This window comes from Rhinolophus ferrumequinum, chromosome 11 (assembly GCF_004115265.2).
Source record: "Rhinolophus ferrumequinum isolate MPI-CBG mRhiFer1 chromosome 11, mRhiFer1_v1.p, whole genome shotgun sequence".
Lineage (NCBI taxonomy): Eukaryota > Metazoa > Chordata > Mammalia > Chiroptera > Rhinolophidae > Rhinolophus > Rhinolophus ferrumequinum.
In genome coordinates, this window is record NC_046294.1 from 24,897,254 (window position 1) to 24,916,464 (window position 19,211).

Here is a 19,211-nt window from a genome sequence, read left to right on the forward strand (position 1 = left end):
GGATTATGCTGCATAGATAGCTCAAGTGTTTTCTCAAGGAGCATTCTAATTCCTCCAGTACTAAAAGGGGTCATTACTCTTCATAATGGCCTGCTCTTTCTCAGCGCTCTGCTATCATGCTGTCATCTGTCTTATCTTTTTAATAGTACGATGCAGAGCATGGAGAACTACATTCTCATGCTAGAGAATATTTTCTACTGTGATTTAATTATATTTTAGTCCAGATGTAAGTAGTTACGCTACTATAGTCATAGTATTACCATGGTATTAACCAGGATAATTTACTCCGTTTTTGGTATATTGAAGTATGACCAACTGGTTTTATTTTGACTTTCCGCAACATCCATTTTTTTCAGAGAGGGTTTTTAAATTTTTTAATCCAGATGCAAATAATGCCAAATAATTTTCTGATAGAATATAAATTCCACCACAACAGTAACATTTTCACTAATGTAGTATAGGAGCCTAAAAGAGTATGTGGCACATAGTAAGAGCTCATTAATATTAAATTAATGAATGATTAACAATGAATAAATTCAGACTCTGCAAGTTCAGATATTGTTGGGTTAGGGCTTCTAGTTAAACATATTCAATTGAACCCACATATTCACTTCTATTTCCTCCTGAAATAGTAATAAAATGACATTAATAAATCCACAAGGACAAGAAATAGGTAGAGGAAACAATAAAAATAAAGTTTTAAAAGTGAGAACCAGATGGAAAATTGTTAATTTACTTAGTAAATAATAGAAAGTAGACACGCAAGCCAAAGATGCAGAAATGGTCAAGAATTGCAAGCATCATGGAAGCCCAAAACTAGAAGGTCTGTATAAGAAGCTACTGCGCCTCCAGACTCTTTCCTGTACCCTGCACTCATAGGCACTGCCTATCTCGTACTTGGGAGAAGATTGGAGGTTTATTTTGGAGAGTCTGAGGACAACTGAGGTTGGGGAAATCCAGTGGTGTGCTAGAGACAGCTTATACCAGGGAGAGCTGGTTGTTAGAGCTGTTGTCACTTTGTGTGCTGGTTGTTAAACCAGTGGTAGCCTGAAATTGACCATGGTGGGAATACTGAACACTGATGACTAATAAAATTGGCAAATGCTGCAAATCAGGCTTTTTTTTTTTTTGGAAAGCCTATTTATTAGCACACCACTTATATAATATTGTATTGAAAACAGGGTGGAAAGTCTAAATACTGAATTCTGAGATCTCCCAGCACAGTTTCCCCCATGTAGAGGGCAGCTAGCCTTATAACTTCAAGGCAGGAAGATTCCTTTCTGGGGGAAGGAAGATTCCTTTCTGGGGGAACTAACCTGCTCAAGAGAAAAGACTGTAGCTGCTGCAGTTAAATTTTCCCAATAAAATAGCTCAGCCAGATCAACATGCAGTGGAAGCCCACCATTTGGCAAAATTTTCAACCAGCTTTTAAATACTTCATTCTTAAATATGAACAGTTAAGGATCATTGGACAATTGAAAGTCTCCCACATGAAAAACAGACCAAACAAACAGAGTAATGAAAAACAACTGAAGAAACTAAGAAAATATACTTATATGAGAATTATATTTTTTAATTAACAAAACAAAAATTCTAAGTCTATGAAAAAGAAACATTCATAGAATAAAAGAGAACTCTTAAGTATATTAGTAGAAATATAAAGTACAGTGGAAAAGTTGGAAAATGATATTGAGATAGTCTTCTAGAAAGTAGAACCCAAAGACAAAAGGATGGAAAACAGGAGATAAAATTAGGGGGTCAGTTTAAGAGGTTCGGTGAGTTTGAGAACAGAGAAAATGGAAGGAGAGGAAATTACCAAAGAAATAATACAAGAAAGTAACCCAGAATTGAAGGATTTGAGATTGTTTTGCCCAACACCAATGCATATTATGAAATTTCATACTACACTTAAAAATTCTAAAATGCTCTGTAGGAAAAAAAAATAGGTCACATACAAAGGATTCAGAATGAGAATGGCAACATAATGATTTCAGACTTCTCACTGGCAGCACTGGAAGGTAGAAAATCATAGAACCAGGCCCTTAGTGGTTGGGGAGAAATTGATTTCCAAAGCAGAATTGGGCCATATTCAGTGAAATGAATTGTTAAGTATTGGTAGAATAAAGATATTTTCAGATATGCAGGGTCTCAAAAATATAACATTTATTGACTCCTTTATCAAGAAGTAATAGAAAGTTTGCTTTACCAAGACAATGGAATAAAGCAGGAAAGAGGAAACCATAGGATGTAGAAAACAGGAGACCCACCACAGAAGAGAAAAGGAAATCTTGAGATAACCTGATCAATGTAGCTGACTAAAAGAGCAATAGGTCCAAATTGTGATGGAAGGATGGAATGTCTCCAAAAAAATGGAAACTGAGAGAATCCCTGATATAGGCAGTTTTTTGGGTTTTTTTGTGTGTGTTTTCTTTAGTTGGGAGTATGGGTAGGGATAGGAAATGATTGACATATCTAATACACTGTTTTAAGAACATAATGTTCTTGGTCATTTATTATTACTAAGATATAGACTGTGGTATATGCTCCCATATCTCCTCTAAACTTTGGTTTGTATATATTTTAAAATGCAGTATTGACAAGATAGATACTGTAAAATTAGAATGTTAAGCATCTATTAAATATATACATTATAACTATTTGTAAACTGCCCTATTACAATGTGTAATTATAATAAATTAAGAAAATGACTTCTATAAAAATATATATATGATCCTAAAGTAGAGGCAATCAAAATAGGTATTCATGGAGTGCTCGCAATTCACATAGCTCTTTATAAGTTAGAGGAGAATCTTGTTAAAATTATAAAATGCTTTTTAGGAGATGTTTCCATAATTTTGCATAATTATGTTTGCATATTGACATTTTAGATATAATTGAGAACTCTTTAAGTAGATGGAGTAGTATGAAGCCTTTAAAATAAAATAGAGCTATATATAATGATACAGAAAGTAAGATATATTCATTTTTTTCAAAAAAGTGAATTGCAGAACATGGTATGTATTATATGGTCTCATCTGTATTTAAAATATATATTCTATGTACTTGTATGCTTATAGACAATTTCTGGAAGTATACACCAGAAACTGCTAGAATGGTTACCTGGGCGGGTAGAACTGGAGAACCGATAGAGGAAATCTTTACCTTTTCTTTCTGTATCCTATGTGTGGCTTGAAATGTTTACCCTGAATGTACGTAGCTTTAATAATGATGAACAAATGAACTTAAAAGTCCCAAATGTATGAACATGCTTAGACATGCAGGTAGGGTTCGTACTCTTTGTCTTTTTTTCAAAGTTTACTTAGATTATCAGCAAACATTGAACACTAATAATATTGGTGACACTGACTGATTTAATAGCTTAAAAACCCATGTCTTAGAAAACACTTAGTACTGGTTTTACTCTTTAAGGATTTTTGCGGGGAGAGAGGGTAGTGTGATGGTTATGTTATGTTAATTTATGAAGTAATAAGTTAATATAGTAAATATTGAAGCTCCACTAAAGTTAATTTGAAATTAAAAATTAAAATTGTATTTAAGGGTTTTCTAGCCAGTTAATTTCTGAAATAAACAGATACGGAAAAAAATATTCTGTGGCAGTTAAAAATTTTAGTAGGGTTAGGCTGCATTATGCTACATTTCATATTTTTCAGTGCTGTACTTTATATTACTTTTTCAGTACATTAAAACTTATGCAGTGAAACTGAATAATGGCAATGTTTTTATACCTTTTTATAGCCATTTCTTTTTCATAACCTCCCCCTATTTCCTGTTAACTAAACTATAAGTACCTTTCTGTTAATTTATGAAAATTATTGTTGAGATAGCACATTATCTCTGATCTGTATGGCACTTTCAGCATGTTAGAAGCAAAGGTCCAAGCAACATAAAACACATCAAAATTCATTAATGTGGTATTGATTATTTTTTGGATAATTAATTTTATTGCAGACCCTTGAAAGAGATAATGAGCTGCAAAGGGAGAAGGTAAAAGAAAATGAAGAAAAGTTCCTTAATCTTCAAAATGAGCATGAGGAAGCACTAGGAACTTGGAAAAAGCATGTAGGTTTATTAAATAGTAAAATTAAAATATTTTAAAGTTGTAGACATTTAAGATAACTATTAAATGCTAAGAAAATATTGCACAAATAATACAGGAATAAAGTCAGACACATTTTCTTTTTGCACTTATATTTCCAAGAAATGAATGCTTTTTAAACGCTAAATTTAATAAAATTTCCTGTAATGCTTTCATGCATGAAAAACCACACGTGTGTGTGTATGTATCTAATTTGAATGGCGTTCCATATGTGACAAAGAAAAATTAATTTACTTTTTCATAAAACCATTGATAATATTTTAGTAAATGATTAAAATAAAGAATAATATAGGGATTATTGTTAGCTGATCTATTTAGCTTTCCTCAGCAGTTTTGTTGAGATGTATTGAAGCCATGTTTTTAGTACATGTATACAGTAGTTGAGTTGTATAGAATTAACATTTTATAATAAGAATTGATGGTTATAAACAATGCTATTTTCTTAAACCACATGTTTATTTGATACTATATTTTAATTTTAATGAAGCAGATAATAAAAGTGTACAATGATGTACATTGGAATGAAATACAAAGATTTACTTTTTAAAGATGGGTGAATCCCAAAATTTAATATTCTATTTTAATATCTGTTTTCATTGCCCGTCTTTTACAAGAATTAACAATAGAAAGTCATTATTTATGGGTTTATGAAGGCTATATTTTGGGCAAGTAAGATTATATTTTAGACTATTATACTAATTACACTATATTTTAATACTATATTAATATATTTTATACTAATATACTATATACCTAAGTACCTACTTAATAATATTTTCTGTAGATGCTTACATAAATTGTTATGTAAGTAATGTTTTTTGATAATATTTTGAAAATATCAATATTTCTTGATAATATTTTCTGTAGATGCTTATATAAATTGTTATGTAAGTAACTCTTGATTTTTCAATTGCAGCTAACATGTTAATTTATATTTTGGAGAGATCAATTCTTCACTGATGAATTTGATAAGCTTTACCAAAATCTCAAAAAGTATTTTGTAATTAATTGTATCAGAATACTAAGAAATCCTTAATAATCTCTCTACTAGTAAAGTTTATCACTAGGCACCAAGGATAGTAATATTCATTTTAGCTTCAGCTAATCCACATTGCATCCCAACACTTCCTTCACATTCCTAGTATTTAAAAGACCATGGAAATGGTACTGTCAGGATAAGGAAAAACTATCAAGTGAAAAGAGAATATAAATTTAAATATGCCAGCCATGCAAAAAAATATTGGTTGAGCTAAGAAAATTAAACATTTATTTTTCCTGATGAGACCACTACCATCCCCCTCCCTCAACAAAAAATCAATTTCATTAAGAAAAATAAACACTCAGCTTCACTGGTGAGGCCTCAATCTATAAATTTAGATAAAATTGGTTTTGTCTTAGGATTCTTAACTTCTATAACCATTTCACTTCCATATGCTTTAGTACTGAACGAAATAGGTAAATTTTTAAAAGCTACTTTGGTTCTGTAAGAGTTGTTTTGAATGGGAGGTCAGATCTACTCTTTACTTGTATCTGTCTCTATGTAAGTTTTTCACCATTCTTGAGTGGATTGCTAGTGAGATTCGATCAAGATGGGTTAAAAAAAAACATAAAAAGATACTTCTAAAAATAAGGTGGAATCATATAAACTGTTTTTCAAAAAAATAAAGTGAAAGAAAATACTGTACATACAAATAAAAATTAGTGAATATCATTAGATATATTTAAAACTCATTGCAATATAAAGAACAGTGTTATGCGTATCTGTTTTAGTGAATATCATTAGATATATTTAAAATTCATTGCAATATAAAGAACAGTGTTATGCGTATCTGTTTTCATTTGACCAGTTGTATAACCGATGGGTACTTATAGACAAAAAGGCAATAAATGAGAATGTTCAGAAATTAAAGGAGGGGGCATCACAAAGGATTTTAATTCACAGCATTTGTTGATCATCTATTATGTGTTAGGCACTATTCTAGGTACTGGATTTTCAATGATGCCTAAAATACAAAGAATAATAAAGAGCTCTTACACTTTCAAAGGGGCAGATTACTAAGAAATTAACCACAATTAACAGTGGAGTGCTTTTAGTATGGAGTATTAACAAATTACTGTGAAAGCACAAACTGAATCATGTTATTTAGCTAGACTAGAGAAAGTTTGAGAGGAAAGATGACAGTTTGGCCTTGAAAGACGAGTAGTTTCACCAGGCCATAGCTGCCCATTTCCGACACTTCCCATTCCATCCCGTTGGCATTCCATTTAAGAAAGGGAAAAATCATGGAGGCATGAAACTGCATGTTCAAGCGTGATGAATAGTCTCATGTAGAATGTGACAATGGAAAATAGGTTGAGATCACCTTCTGAAGGGCTCCTTATCAAAGTTGCATTTTATAAGTAATGGAAAGCCATTGAGAATTTTGAAGCAGAGAAGTGACATAGATCTGTTTTAGAAAAATAACTCTTGCAACAGTATGGAGGATGGCTTTATGGGAAGAGACCAGGAAGAAGAGTACATGAGCCTCTGAGGGTGCAAATTTGGGCAACAGTTGTGAGAATAGAGAAGGGGGATAGACGCAGGAAGCATTTTGGAAGTATAATTGGCAGGGTGAGTGATATTCTATATATAATGAGTTTTAGAAAGGGAAAAAGTCAAATACATCTCTCAGATTAGTATAACTAGTAAAATGATAATGTCACTAACTGACATGGGGAATGTGACAGGAAAAGCAGATTTTGTGGATGAAAGTAATGAACTTAATTTGGGAACTGTTGAATTTATGGTGCCTGCAGGACACCAACTTCAAATGCATTCCATGCATTTGAAAATGTGAACTTAATCTTAGGAGAGAGGTTGAGAGATGAGATACAGATTTTAGATTTATTAGCATAAAGATGAAATCTGAAGGTATAGATATTACAAGATCATCTGTGGAAGGAGTGGAGGTCTTGACAAGGCTAAAGAAGAAAAAGCCTTGGGGAATGCCAACATTTTTGTTTTGAGACAGAGAGAAAACAATGAGGGTAGAAGTCAGGTTATTAAGAAGTGATGGGAGGTTAGAATTTGAAAGTAGCAAGTGTGGACTTTAGAAATTGAGAGACAGAGGTGGGTCAAGAAAAAACAATTAGAAATGTGAGAAGAGCCTGTTTGTGGGCTAAGGAGAACATGCCGGTGTAGCAGGAAAGATTGAGAATAGGCAGGAGAGAAGAGAGTACCAGCAGAGCTAGGCATGAAGGGAGATGGGCGAGGATGGGCTAAAGGACATATGGAGACTTGAGACGGTCACCTTGCAGAGCTGAAAAATGGTTAAAATCAGATAAAATGAAGGGAAAGTAATAGGTGAGCTCAAATCTGTTAGCCTCTATAAGGAATATTATATGCATTTGTGGAATTTTTGGTAGTTTAAAAATTGTCCAAGAGAAACTGTTATAATCTTTCATGACAAACCTGTATTTATCTCCTCAGTGGAACTTTATCTCCTATTTAAGGTCCTCATGAAAGAGTACTCCCCCAAGAAAAAGATTATGAAATTTTATAGCCAGTGAAAGTCCAGTTTATAGATGTAAATATTAGGCTGAAGAGTCAGTTTCTATTGTACTACTTAGTGCTCAGTACTTACTCTTCATCTAGTGAAAATCTGTGTATCTGATATGCAACAAGAAAATAAAACTTAAGAAAAGCAATGAAGGTATAACTTATATAGAATTTTTAGTAAAAATAATTTTTCGTTTGTAACAAGAGGTCATTTAATGTAGTAGTTAAGAGTACAACCCCTAGATACAGCTTTGGATTTGAATCCTGACTACCACTTTATATCCACCTGATCTTGGGTAAGTTACTTAATGTCTGTGAGCCTCACATTTCTCACCTGTAAACTGGGGACTGAAAATACCTCATAGGGTTTTTATGAGTATGAAATTGTTTATTAAATACTCAGCACAGTTCAGAAAATGGTACCTCTTAAATTTAGCAAAGAAATTTAGCAATTACTTTGGGATTGTTTTCATTTTTTACTATTTCCCAAAACTTGTGTTAATAAAGCATTTTCATATGAAACACATTTATGTATGTACTCATTTTGATTGAATTTTATATTAGGTTGAAGAACTTAATGGAGAAATTAATGAGATTAAAAATGAGTTATCATCACTTAAAGAAACTCATATTAAGTTACAAGAACATTACAATGAATTCTGTGATCCGAAAAAGTTTAAGGAAGACAAGTGTCAGGTAAAATTCAAGTATGTTGGGGAATCAAATTGTTAAAAGAAATCAGGACAAGGGTTCCCTTTTCTCCACATCCTCACTGACATGTTAACTTTTGATAATAGCCACACTCACTAGTGTGAGGTGCTATTTGATGTGCATTTCCTTGATGATTCTATCTTTTTATGTCTGTTGACCATCTATCTGTATATCTTCTGGAGAAATGTCTCTTCATGTCCGCTGCCCATTTTTTGATCAGTGGGTCTATTTTTCTGAGTTGCATGATTTCTTTATATGTGTATTTTGGGTTACCAACCCCTTACTGCATATTATCATTTGCTAATACCTTCTGCCATGCAGTAGGTTGGCTTTTTGTTTTCCTTTCCTGTACAGCTTTTTAGCTTGATGAAGTCCCATTTGTTTATTTTTGTTTTTGTTTTCCTTGCTTGAGGGGATACATCCAAAAAGATATTACTCAAGATAGTTTACTGTGTCCATTTTCTTCCAGGAGTTTTATGGTTTCAGGGCTTACATTTAAGTCATCAGTCAGCTCATGTTCATCACCTTGTCTAAAACCCGTGACTTCACACTGTCTTCCTGGTAGAGCTGGAACTCCTTAGCATGCTATATACTAGGCCCTTAATGACCTAGGCTAGCTTCCCTCACGCTGCCATTCTCTCCACGCTCCTCCTAGCAGAAGTAAACCACAGGTAGTTCATGAAAAGACTGTAATTTTGCTTGCTTTTAAGCACCTGTATATGCCATTTGTTCTCCCTGGAGTGCTTCCTTCCCGTTAAAGTTGCCTGTTCTTTTCCTATCTTCCCACTGGACTGGAAGTTTTTGAGTATTTTTTTGTTCATCATTGGATCTCAAAGCCTAGTGCAGTGCTTCCATGGAATATGTGCTCCATATACAGGGGGAATAAAAGGATGTTGAACTGAGTCTATTTTAAAGACATAAAAATACCAAACACTCGAAACAATTTGCCTGTCATGACTACCTTGCTTTTAATAAAGGAGTGGTTCTTTTTAGTACATATGATGTATTATTATCTAATAATGTGGAATGCACATATGAAAATATCTTAACTCTCCATTTTGTTTAAATATGATAGATTATACAAAATGAACTTTAAGTGATTTTGTTACTTAGAGTATATTTAGTAAAAAATAAGCATTTGGCTTTCAAGTAGAAATTGTCGAATGGTTGAGTTGAAATAGATTCCACTTTTATTAGAAAAATGTGTTTATAGTTTTTAATGTTTTTACATTAAAGGGATCTTTTCCATTTTACACTAGAATCTTCCAGAAGTAAATACTGAAAACAGTGAAATGTCAGTGGGAAAATCACAAAATACCATCATACAGAAATATAATTCTGGGCAAGAAATAAGGGAAGAAAATACTGTGAGTGTTTGTTTAGATACTGAGTACAGAGAAAAGGAGGGAAACGAAGGCTCACTTACAGAAGGCTCACTTATAAAAGGTAACAAGATAATAGACATTTTCTAATTTGTATATTGAGCTTTTTGGGGATTAGCAATTACAGTCTTTGCTTTGAGGACCTTGTAGTGTAGCTGGAGAAATATTTTTTTTGTGTATGTATAATAAAGCCGGCTTCCTGAGAGCTATTCCTTACAGTCAAAATTTTTGGGAGAAAAATACATTTCTGCCTTAGCTTCTCATCACTTCTTTGCTTTTTGCATTCTGGTTTCTGCCTTTACTGCTTTGCTGAGAATATGCTATGGGCTACCGATAACCTTCTGATGACCAGACCTAGAGCACTTTTCTTAGTTCAAATGACCTTTCTGTAACCACTGAAATAATGTACTAATTTGTCCGTCTTGAAAGAGATGTTTAAAGACAGTACTGATAGTTGGAAGGTATTCAAACCTAGGGTGAACAACCACTTGGTGGAGATGTTGTAGAGAGAATGACTGGACTTAAGCCCTGCAAGCCCTGACTTTAGTATTCTAGATTGGAACCATACTGAAGTTTTGAAATCTATCGTTGGAACCTAGATGAACAAAATAAATGTCTTAAGTAGATATTCTACACACTTGCCCAAGAGTATTCCAAATTCCAAAATATTTACAAGGTACTGAATAAACAAATGATGATTGTCAGTCTTGAAGAAACCAGCTAGCAACTTCTGGATCTAAGTACTAAAAGAAATTAATAGTATAATCTGTTAAGATAAATTGATTTTTATCTAATGAGCTATGTGTTTATATGGAATTATACTATATGCCTAAAAGGAAGCAACAGACTAGGGAAATAAAAACCACTTTGTAATACCCTCAACATATTTCTCCCATTTTAAACCTAAACTATTTTGCTTTTATGCAATAAAAATTTAATAGGGATAGAGCCAAATATTTTAGCATGCTAAAATATATGCTTATTATAAAAAAGGGAACTTAATATTTAGGTAAAACTGGTGTCATTATGTTTGTGTAATATTGTGTAATAATTGGCCAATGAAATATTTAAGGCTAAGTATGTTTTTATAAAAATAAGGTAATACATATCTTATAAAAGCAAACTTAGTGTGTAAAAGTTTACTGTGTTCTCATCATGATAGATTCACAGGTTTTTGAAAAAATATCCAAGAACGAAATTGATATTACTGTACCTCAGGAAGAAATTCAAAGTGAAATCTCCCTAAGCAAACCTCTGTGCACAGAAAAAGAATTAATTAGTCAAGGACAAACCCTGAGTGTTATTGACTTTAGAAAAGCAGTTACTGCAGAAGTAAAAGACAAGATGGACTTGGAAAAAAACAATGGATGTACAGAATTTAAATCACCAAATAGTTCCTTTTTAGTGGCAGGTGTATCAATAGAAACAGAGAAGATACGCCTAGAAAGAACTGAGGGATTAGATCTTTACCATGCAGATGTACATCTAGAGTTTGGAAGTAACAGAACATCATTTAACAGTATCTTAAATGAGATGGCTCACAATACAAATCATAAAACAGGTATTTCTGAAAATGAACTATTCAAACAACAATTCAGATTGCTTCCAGGGACTCAAGAAAATGCCACAGAGAAGGAAGTTACAAACAGTGACCAAACCAAAGCTGATTTGGTTTCATCTCTAGATGTAGAAAAGAATACTGTTCAGTGTCAGAAATACAGTTTACACGATTCAAGTAATGTCGTCTTAGATGATAAACAGTGTAAAATAAAACAAGTACAACTGTTAAATAAAAAAAGTGAGTGCAGCACATTGCCATTTAAACAAATTTCGGATGTTCAGCAAGTCTGTTACGATACTTCAGAGAAACCTGAACTGACTGTTCCCTGTGACATAGCAATCAACCACCCCACTTCATCTGCTGTTGTCAGTGATAATTTGAGCGTACTTAAGAATTCAGATGAAAATGTCAGTATTATGCCTGTGTTGGTGAAACTCAACTCAAGCCCCGGGGAAACAGCCAGGTGTAAAAATCTGACTGATACACAAAACAGTCAATTTAAGGACTGTTTGGGATGTTTAGAAAACAATGTGAACACTTCCCATCTTCGGGTTAACGAGAACATACATGCTTCACAAGCCAAAGATATGAAAACTGCTGTTTTCACAGGAGTACAGTTTTCCAATACAGAGAGTCAGACTGATGAGAATCAGATAACTGAAGCTGCAGAAAATGACCTCTTCCTCTTTGTGGATGTTAATGAAAGACAGCATACATTGTTAAATAATACAGAGAAAACAGAGTCATTAAATGACATTGTTTCAGGAAAAATTTACAGTGAGGGGCAGCTGGAAGAATCATGTTCATTTCACATAAAGCCATCTGGAGATTTAGTAAACAGAAGTGGAAGGTCAGCCTTTGATCTTTCAACTTCAGATAAAAAAACTGAGAAAACTCCAGTATATGTGAATGTTTTAGACCCTAGTTCTTGGTCAAAAGTAAATCAAATTGAAAGTCAAACAGTGAGCACTTCAACTTGTAGCATTCCTTTGTTGCTGAAAGAGAGATCAACAGGTCCATCAGAAAACAAAAAGAATGTTTCTATGACACTTTGTAAAAATGCTGCTATGGACGAAATCAGGAAGGATATTGGACCAGGTAAGAAAACAAATTATGTTTTCTTTTAAAATTTCTATTTCTACTTCGTATTTTTGGTAAAATTTCTCGATTGTTTAAAATGAAAATTTTTTTTTTTTGCCTAAACCTAAATCCACATACGTGTATATGTAAAAATAGTAAAAGTTTTATTTGAATAAAGTGGATTTCTTTTCACATAAATCTGAACTAGTATTATCAACATGTAGTGACATGCTATTGCACTTTAGAGATTTAAAAAAAAATCAAGGAATTGAAAATAACCACAGGTCCAGGTGATTCCTTTTAAATTAGGAACAGCTACCTAATCTAAGTGCCTTTACTTCCTAGAGCAAATGCAGTGAAGTTGTTGATAAGGTTTCTGCCAGTGTGCAAGTTTATTCCTTAAAAAAAACAAACTTCAGAACCACTTTGTTGCTTTCCCCCCAATTTTCTCCCTTTCCTTCATTTTTCTGTTTCATCTGTCCCTTCACCAGCACCATATCCAGTTCTTTCGTTTTACAATATTGAGGTGTAACATGAATACATTTCATATCATTTGTCACTGAACCTCTTTAAATCGAACCTCTTAATAATTATGTACCTATATTAATATTCAAATGTTAAAATATTTTGTAGACTGTTCTATTCCTTAAAACCACCACAGGAAATAACATAATGTCCAAGTTTTGCTTTAAAAATACACTAGAATAAAAAAAATAGGGGGAGAGGTAAATGGATGAAATACGTGACTTAGTATTGATGGGTTTTGAAGCTGGGTAATGGGTACACTGAAATTCATACTCTCAACTTTGGTGTATCTGAAACTTTTCATATTAAACATAAAAATATAATACGTATCATGTATAGGTGCTGTATAAGTGTAACTTCAAGGTAACAATGAGCAATAGTTTTAGAAATAATGATTCTGAGGAAAATTTGTTTACCTTGCCAATAGCAATCTCATAGGTTGTTAAAGACAGTCTTAGATTTAAGGGATTTTGCCTGTTTAACAATATGCATGTAGACCCATTGAAGAAATGCAGATTTTAAGGAAAGCTTTCCATGGCCTTCAAACTTAACAGGCTTCTTTTAAAACAGAAAATTTTTTTTAAAAAAACTGAGAACTAAAAGCAAAATGAGTATTTCTTCTTTACTAGCATGGAGAAGTAATGTAGAGAAAAATAGAAAACACCAAAACACTGTAAAATTGCATTTCACAAGCTCTTAAATTTCCTAATAAAATGTATTAACTTCATTAATTTTGTCTGGCAAATGCTGTGGTTATCAAATGCTGGTCTAATGTTTACCATTTTCACAGGTCCTTTCTTCTAAATTAAATCTCAATTATGTAAATAGTAAGAATGGAGGGGAGATGTCTAATTCAAAGTAGACATATTTCTCTAAGTTATTTTTATCTATTTATTAGAGCCCAATGACCTCCTACTGAACAGCCCTTTGTTGGGCTTCTTTCTGTGCCATTTTCTTTAAATATACTTTGTAAAATTTTCAGTTGGTGCAGACTTTTCCCATTAATCTGAATTGGTAAGATGTTCACTGTAAATGTTCACGTGTTATTTTGTTTTAGAAGATATTTATACCATATTTCACTCATTTTAATGTGAAATCAGGTTTAGAAAGTAACATTTTGTTGAAATGAAATGCCTAATGTAAGCAAAGTATATAGAAAACTAAAATGTTCAAAGTAAAAAGAAAATAGAAATTGTTACTTTTTTAACTACAAAAGCATAGAATTAGAGAAAAACAAGTTCAGTCACTAAAATGAGTGCCTGGAGAATAAAATTCAGTTGTTGTCATTTCCTCTTTGTCAACCAGATACTACCAGCATTAACAGAGTTGCTGACACTTTGAATAACTCGACTATCCATCCAGATCCCAAGGGAGAGCCCAGTGAAGAGAGGAATGCAATTGCAAAAACTTTTTATGATTCTTCTTTTCCCACAGAACATGTAAGTCAATTAAAAATATTGCCAAGCAGACCTCAGTGAGCTAATTCTACAGATATGTGTAGAACTGTATGCATCTGGATGCTTTAAGACCCAACTGATCTCCAAAATAATATCAAGAGGGCAACATGGCACCATTTTTCACAATTAAGGTTGATAGAAAACAGCAGGAAAAAGTCACAGTGTATAAATCAAATAGATATAATCCAGCCTGTTCTGGGAAGGAGAGTGTGAGGTAGTGTATTATATACTTCTATTTTTCAGTCACCTAAATTTAGGAATAGTGCCATTTAAGCATTTATTTGAACTTAAAAAAAAAAAGTTCACCAGTTTGAGCATTTAAAAATTTATTTTAATAAAGGTTTCCTTAAATAATCTAATCATGTACATTCGTTTTTACTAGTGCTTAAGGTACTTGACATTTTGAGAAACTGACTCTGAAAGGAAGAAGTGTATCTTTTAATTATTTCAATTAGAACACAGTATATGAAAGGATCAAATATTCATGACTGTATCAAGTATGGATGTAAATATTAAGCAAAGTATTTGTAGAGATTATATGGCTCCAAGAGTCCATTTGTCGCATCAAAAGCAACTAACTACAGCTGACAGATTTTTTTTTTTGGTAAAATGTGTAAGTTTTTTTATCTTAGTGTGTAAAACTTTAGTGCAAAAAAGGCTGTGTTGTTCAAAGTCTAAAAAACAAGACAGTTATAGGTATAACTGCTAAAAGTAACCTAAAAAGGTTAGGAAAATTTACTTATTTTAAAAAACTGCAGTGACACATTTTAAAATTACCGTATATTTTAAATTTTAGAGATGCACGTTAAACAACTTTGCCTTTTGCACATATAAAATGAAAATTATAGGACTAACACAGCCTTAACATGTAACAGCTTTTAACCATATATTTCATTTTCCTTTTCAAATACGAGAAACCTCCACTGAGATAGTGTAACTCTTCCTCTGAGAGAGTTGAAACTAAAGTCAGGATCTACCTTTCACCTTTTCATAATTGCGCTCGGCAACAAATAGTTGCAGCTTGATGTGTCCAAGTGTGTATCTTTAAAATATAGAAACCTAGCATTGGGAAATTTTTGACCAACTGGGTAAGTCACAGAATTAACGCAAAAAGGAAGCTTGAGAATATCAAAGCTAGCCAATAATTTCTAATTTGGTTGAATACTTAACACTTACAATAACTGTCCTATTTTCAAACAGTTTCAGGTGGCAATTTCACATCTCCCTTTCAAGCCCATTTTTATGATTAAGGCAATAGGGAAGTTCTTTGTATCTAACTCCTAATGCTTTTCCTGCAATTAATGTTTTTGAGAATTTACATTTCTAGAATTAAAACTTTTTCAAAGAAATATTCCCATGACAGTCCTGTCCTGTAAGGTACGTCTATTTTACAGATGAGGAAACAGTGCCATGGATGTGAAATAACTTTCCAAAGTATTAAGATACAATCTGTGATGGACTCAGACTGGATATCTTGCCTCTTAGTCAAATGCTATCTACTTCGTCAACTTTCATAATAGAAAAAAATGTTTCCTTTCAAAATACTAGTGCATGTAAAACAAATTCAGCTCAGTGGCTAAACATTTTCTGGATGCTTATCACTGTGTGTCAAGCAGCATGATTACCAATTAACATGTAACGTGGGGCTTAAAAGCAGATCTATGCTTTTGCCTAGTCTACTGAAAATGCTATTATCCCTGCATTAAACCAGACAAATCTAGTCTCTTTGTGAAGCCTATTTACTTGCTCCTTAATATTTTATACTTGTCTAAATCAGGGTCTGTCAAATGACAGCTGGTGAGCCAAATGCAACCCACTGCCTCATTTTAGTCAGTAAAATTTCGTTAGAGCACAGCTACACCCATTCCTTTACCAACTGCCCATGGCTACTTTTGTGGTGCAATGACAGAATGAAGCAGTTGTGAGGGGTGACACTTGGCCCACAAAGCTGAAAATATTTACTTCTGGCTCTTTACAGAAAGTTTGCCAACCCTTGTTCTAAATGAAGACAGATGGATTTTATGAAGACTTATAACCAGAAAGGGAACAGAAATTCTTTATAATTTTCAATATATTTTTATGCATACTCTCCCTAGGAATCCTCTTGAATTGGGTTCATTTAAGTTAAATTTTAAAATGCAACCCCTAGGACTAGCACCAGGCTGGGGGAAATTTTAGGGCAGAGATCTTTTGAATCAGGCAGAATGAGGAGATTAGGAGGTAAGTGATTTTTAAAAGAATATAGGAAAGGAAGGCGCAAAGATATGTGGCAACATGTCTGGAATTATTGCTTGTAAAATTAGGCTGCAAAACCTCAAGTAAGCTACACAGGGCAAGTTTCGTTAAATATAAAATTTTAATCTACATTACATCTTGTTTATCTCTACAGCCAATCCCTTATCTTGCCCCTCTCACCAAGTAGGTAGTTAAGGAGAAAGAAACTGAAGCAGATAGGTGTAAATGTCTCCTTCATTTCCATCATCATTAAGACAAAAAGTCAAAGAATCAAGGTTTTGGAAAACAAGGTAATTTGTACTTGATGTCAAATGCACCAAAATGCATCAAGCAAATGGCAGAATAAGACAGTTAAACTATACAGAACACCAGTCATTTAACTTCAAAATCAGTAGCAACCTAGGTATAGATTTGATCTATTTTTCCGTATCAGTATTGCATGAGTAACTTGTATATTCATTTTGGCCCTGTTAGTTAAGCATGTTGAACACTTATATGCCAGACATTATCAGAAGTATACATTTATGCACATTTTTATCCATTACCAGTTATTCTTTACAATAGTACTTTGTAACTAAAAGGAGCTTTTGAGAAAACTGAAGCCCACAAAAGTTAAATGACTTGCCTAAAGTCTCTTGGCAATCCTGTGCTGGTACTTTTGTTTTCATGTCTGTTATAAGTACACAGGCAATCAGACTGAAATGAACACAGCATCATCCCAAGGACCAGAGGCTAGGACTTTGAGGGGATGGGTAGCTGACTGGAGAATTCTCAGGAGCCATGAAGAGCAATCCTTAGTGAAAAATATTACTATGTAATCTCACTTCGTAACATTGTCATGCTACTTTTATCAGTCAAATTGGAAAAGATTTTAATGTAAGGCAATACTCAAAAGATTTTCACAAGACTTATGAAAAAATGACATTCATCATAGCGTAATTTGTAATAAATGTTTTCCAACAACTTAAATGTTCAACAATATATTCAGATTATGGAACATATAATGGAGCAATGCTCTTAACAGACTTAATAGAGGGAAATGCTAAAAATGTTTTTAACACAGCAAATATGTGATTCAAAAATTTTAAGTTTATATATACAGAAGAGACCAAAATACTTACATTAAAATGTTTAATGGTGGTTGGAATCTTGGGTGATTTTAATGTAATTCTTATCCTGTTCCATATTTCTAAAATGTAATATTCCCTTTTAACAGAAATGGTAATCAATTTTTTTTCAAGAAATTAACTCACATTTATTTGATAGAGATGAAGTGAATATTCAATTATGAGATAGTTAAATTATCATATATCCATAAAAGAGAATATTTTGCAGCCACTGACAATTGTTTATGCAGAATTCTAATGACCTAGGAAACAGCTCAGAGGGAAAAACCAAGATATAAAATTCTATAGAATAATCAAATATGCTAAAAATAGGAAAAAAGACTAGCAGCAAACATTACCAAAATGTTGGCAGGCCTCTGGATAGTGGATTACTAGTGATTTTTACTTTATACTTTTCTCTAGTTTCTAAATTTCCATTAATATTATCAGGGGGAAACCTGAAAATGAAAAACATTTTTAACACAGTATTATAACCCAATACAGTGCCTTGGGAACATGCCAACTTCCAAGTACTGCATTGCTCTTTCCTGTTTCTCCAACAATGCTGCTTTGAAGCATGAGAGGAAACATGAAGTAAAAGGCAGTTTTTATATGGCAGTTTACTTCTGTTAGCATTTTTAATTTTCCCCTGGCTTCAATAGAAGATACAAAACATAGACATGTTTGGGAAGGAAGGGAGTAGAAGACAAAACAGATTTTTATCTGCATGTTTTAAATATCGTTTCTTTCAGTGCAAGCTCTTGAGAAAACGTTTGTTGGCATACTTGGAGTATATTAGGAATCTTGAAAAGTTACTACATAAGCCCACAAATTCACATTTTTTGGTGCCAAAACTACTCAGGTAGTTTTGTTGGAAATTAGCCAAGAAAATGGTAGCCTTATTACATGCTCATAATTACAGAAGCTTCAGGATTTTCTTTAAACTCTTTTGTTGATGAGTGTTTAGAAAATGAATATAATTTCAGTGGTAAAACATATGTGGTCTTTCCTAGGTGAAAGCAAAACCTCTGAAATCAAATCTACAAAGCCATTTTCAGGCAATCAAGATTAAAGACATTACTGATTTAACTATGTCTTTTACTTGTGAAGATGACCAGCAGAGCTTGGTAACAAATCAAATAAACAAAACTGAAAAGTTTCTAACCTTAGAAAATGACTACCAATCTAAAAAAAGAAAAGCAGAAAAGATGCTGGAAAAAACAACAGATTAAAATAATGCTTTCAATGGTGAACCGAAATACTGATGTGGTTTTGACTACAGCAAAATGACTGTTACATCTAAAGCTTTACAGATGTACTCACTTTTCCAATTTTTTTCTGATGTGATAAAATTGTATTACTGTTTTCGTTCAGCAAATGCTGCATTTAAGATAGCAAAGGCTGCTTAGCATCCAATTCCCATACCCTTTCATCAGAGTTCTTGTTGCACCTTCAAAACCCTGCCTTACAGAACACAACTTATGTATTACATAAGAAAG

The 19,211-nt window shown here is 33.0% G+C and overlaps 1 protein-coding gene across 2 annotated transcripts in view; it reads left to right on the plus strand.

Moving 5' to 3' along the window:
• The window catches only part of CCDC73 (coiled-coil domain containing 73), a 115,784-nt gene extending 96,646 nt beyond the window's left edge, over positions 1-19,138 (plus strand). The window contains exons 13-18 of one of the 2 annotated variants that reach the window (XM_033120419.1): positions 3,970-4,080; positions 8,220-8,351; positions 9,626-9,812; positions 10,911-12,407; positions 14,220-14,353; positions 18,726-19,138. In XM_033120419.1, coding sequence (XP_032976310.1) covers positions 3,970-4,080; positions 8,220-8,351; positions 9,626-9,812; positions 10,911-12,407; positions 14,220-14,353; positions 18,726-18,944 — 2,280 coding nt within the window. In that variant the 3' untranslated portion in view covers positions 18,945-19,138. Of the gene's footprint in view, positions 1-3,969; positions 4,081-8,219; positions 8,352-9,625; positions 9,813-10,910; positions 12,408-14,219 lie in introns of both variants that reach the window. The other variant, XR_004424382.1, reaches the window with a different exon arrangement.
• Positions 19,139-19,211: the final 73 nt, after the last annotated feature.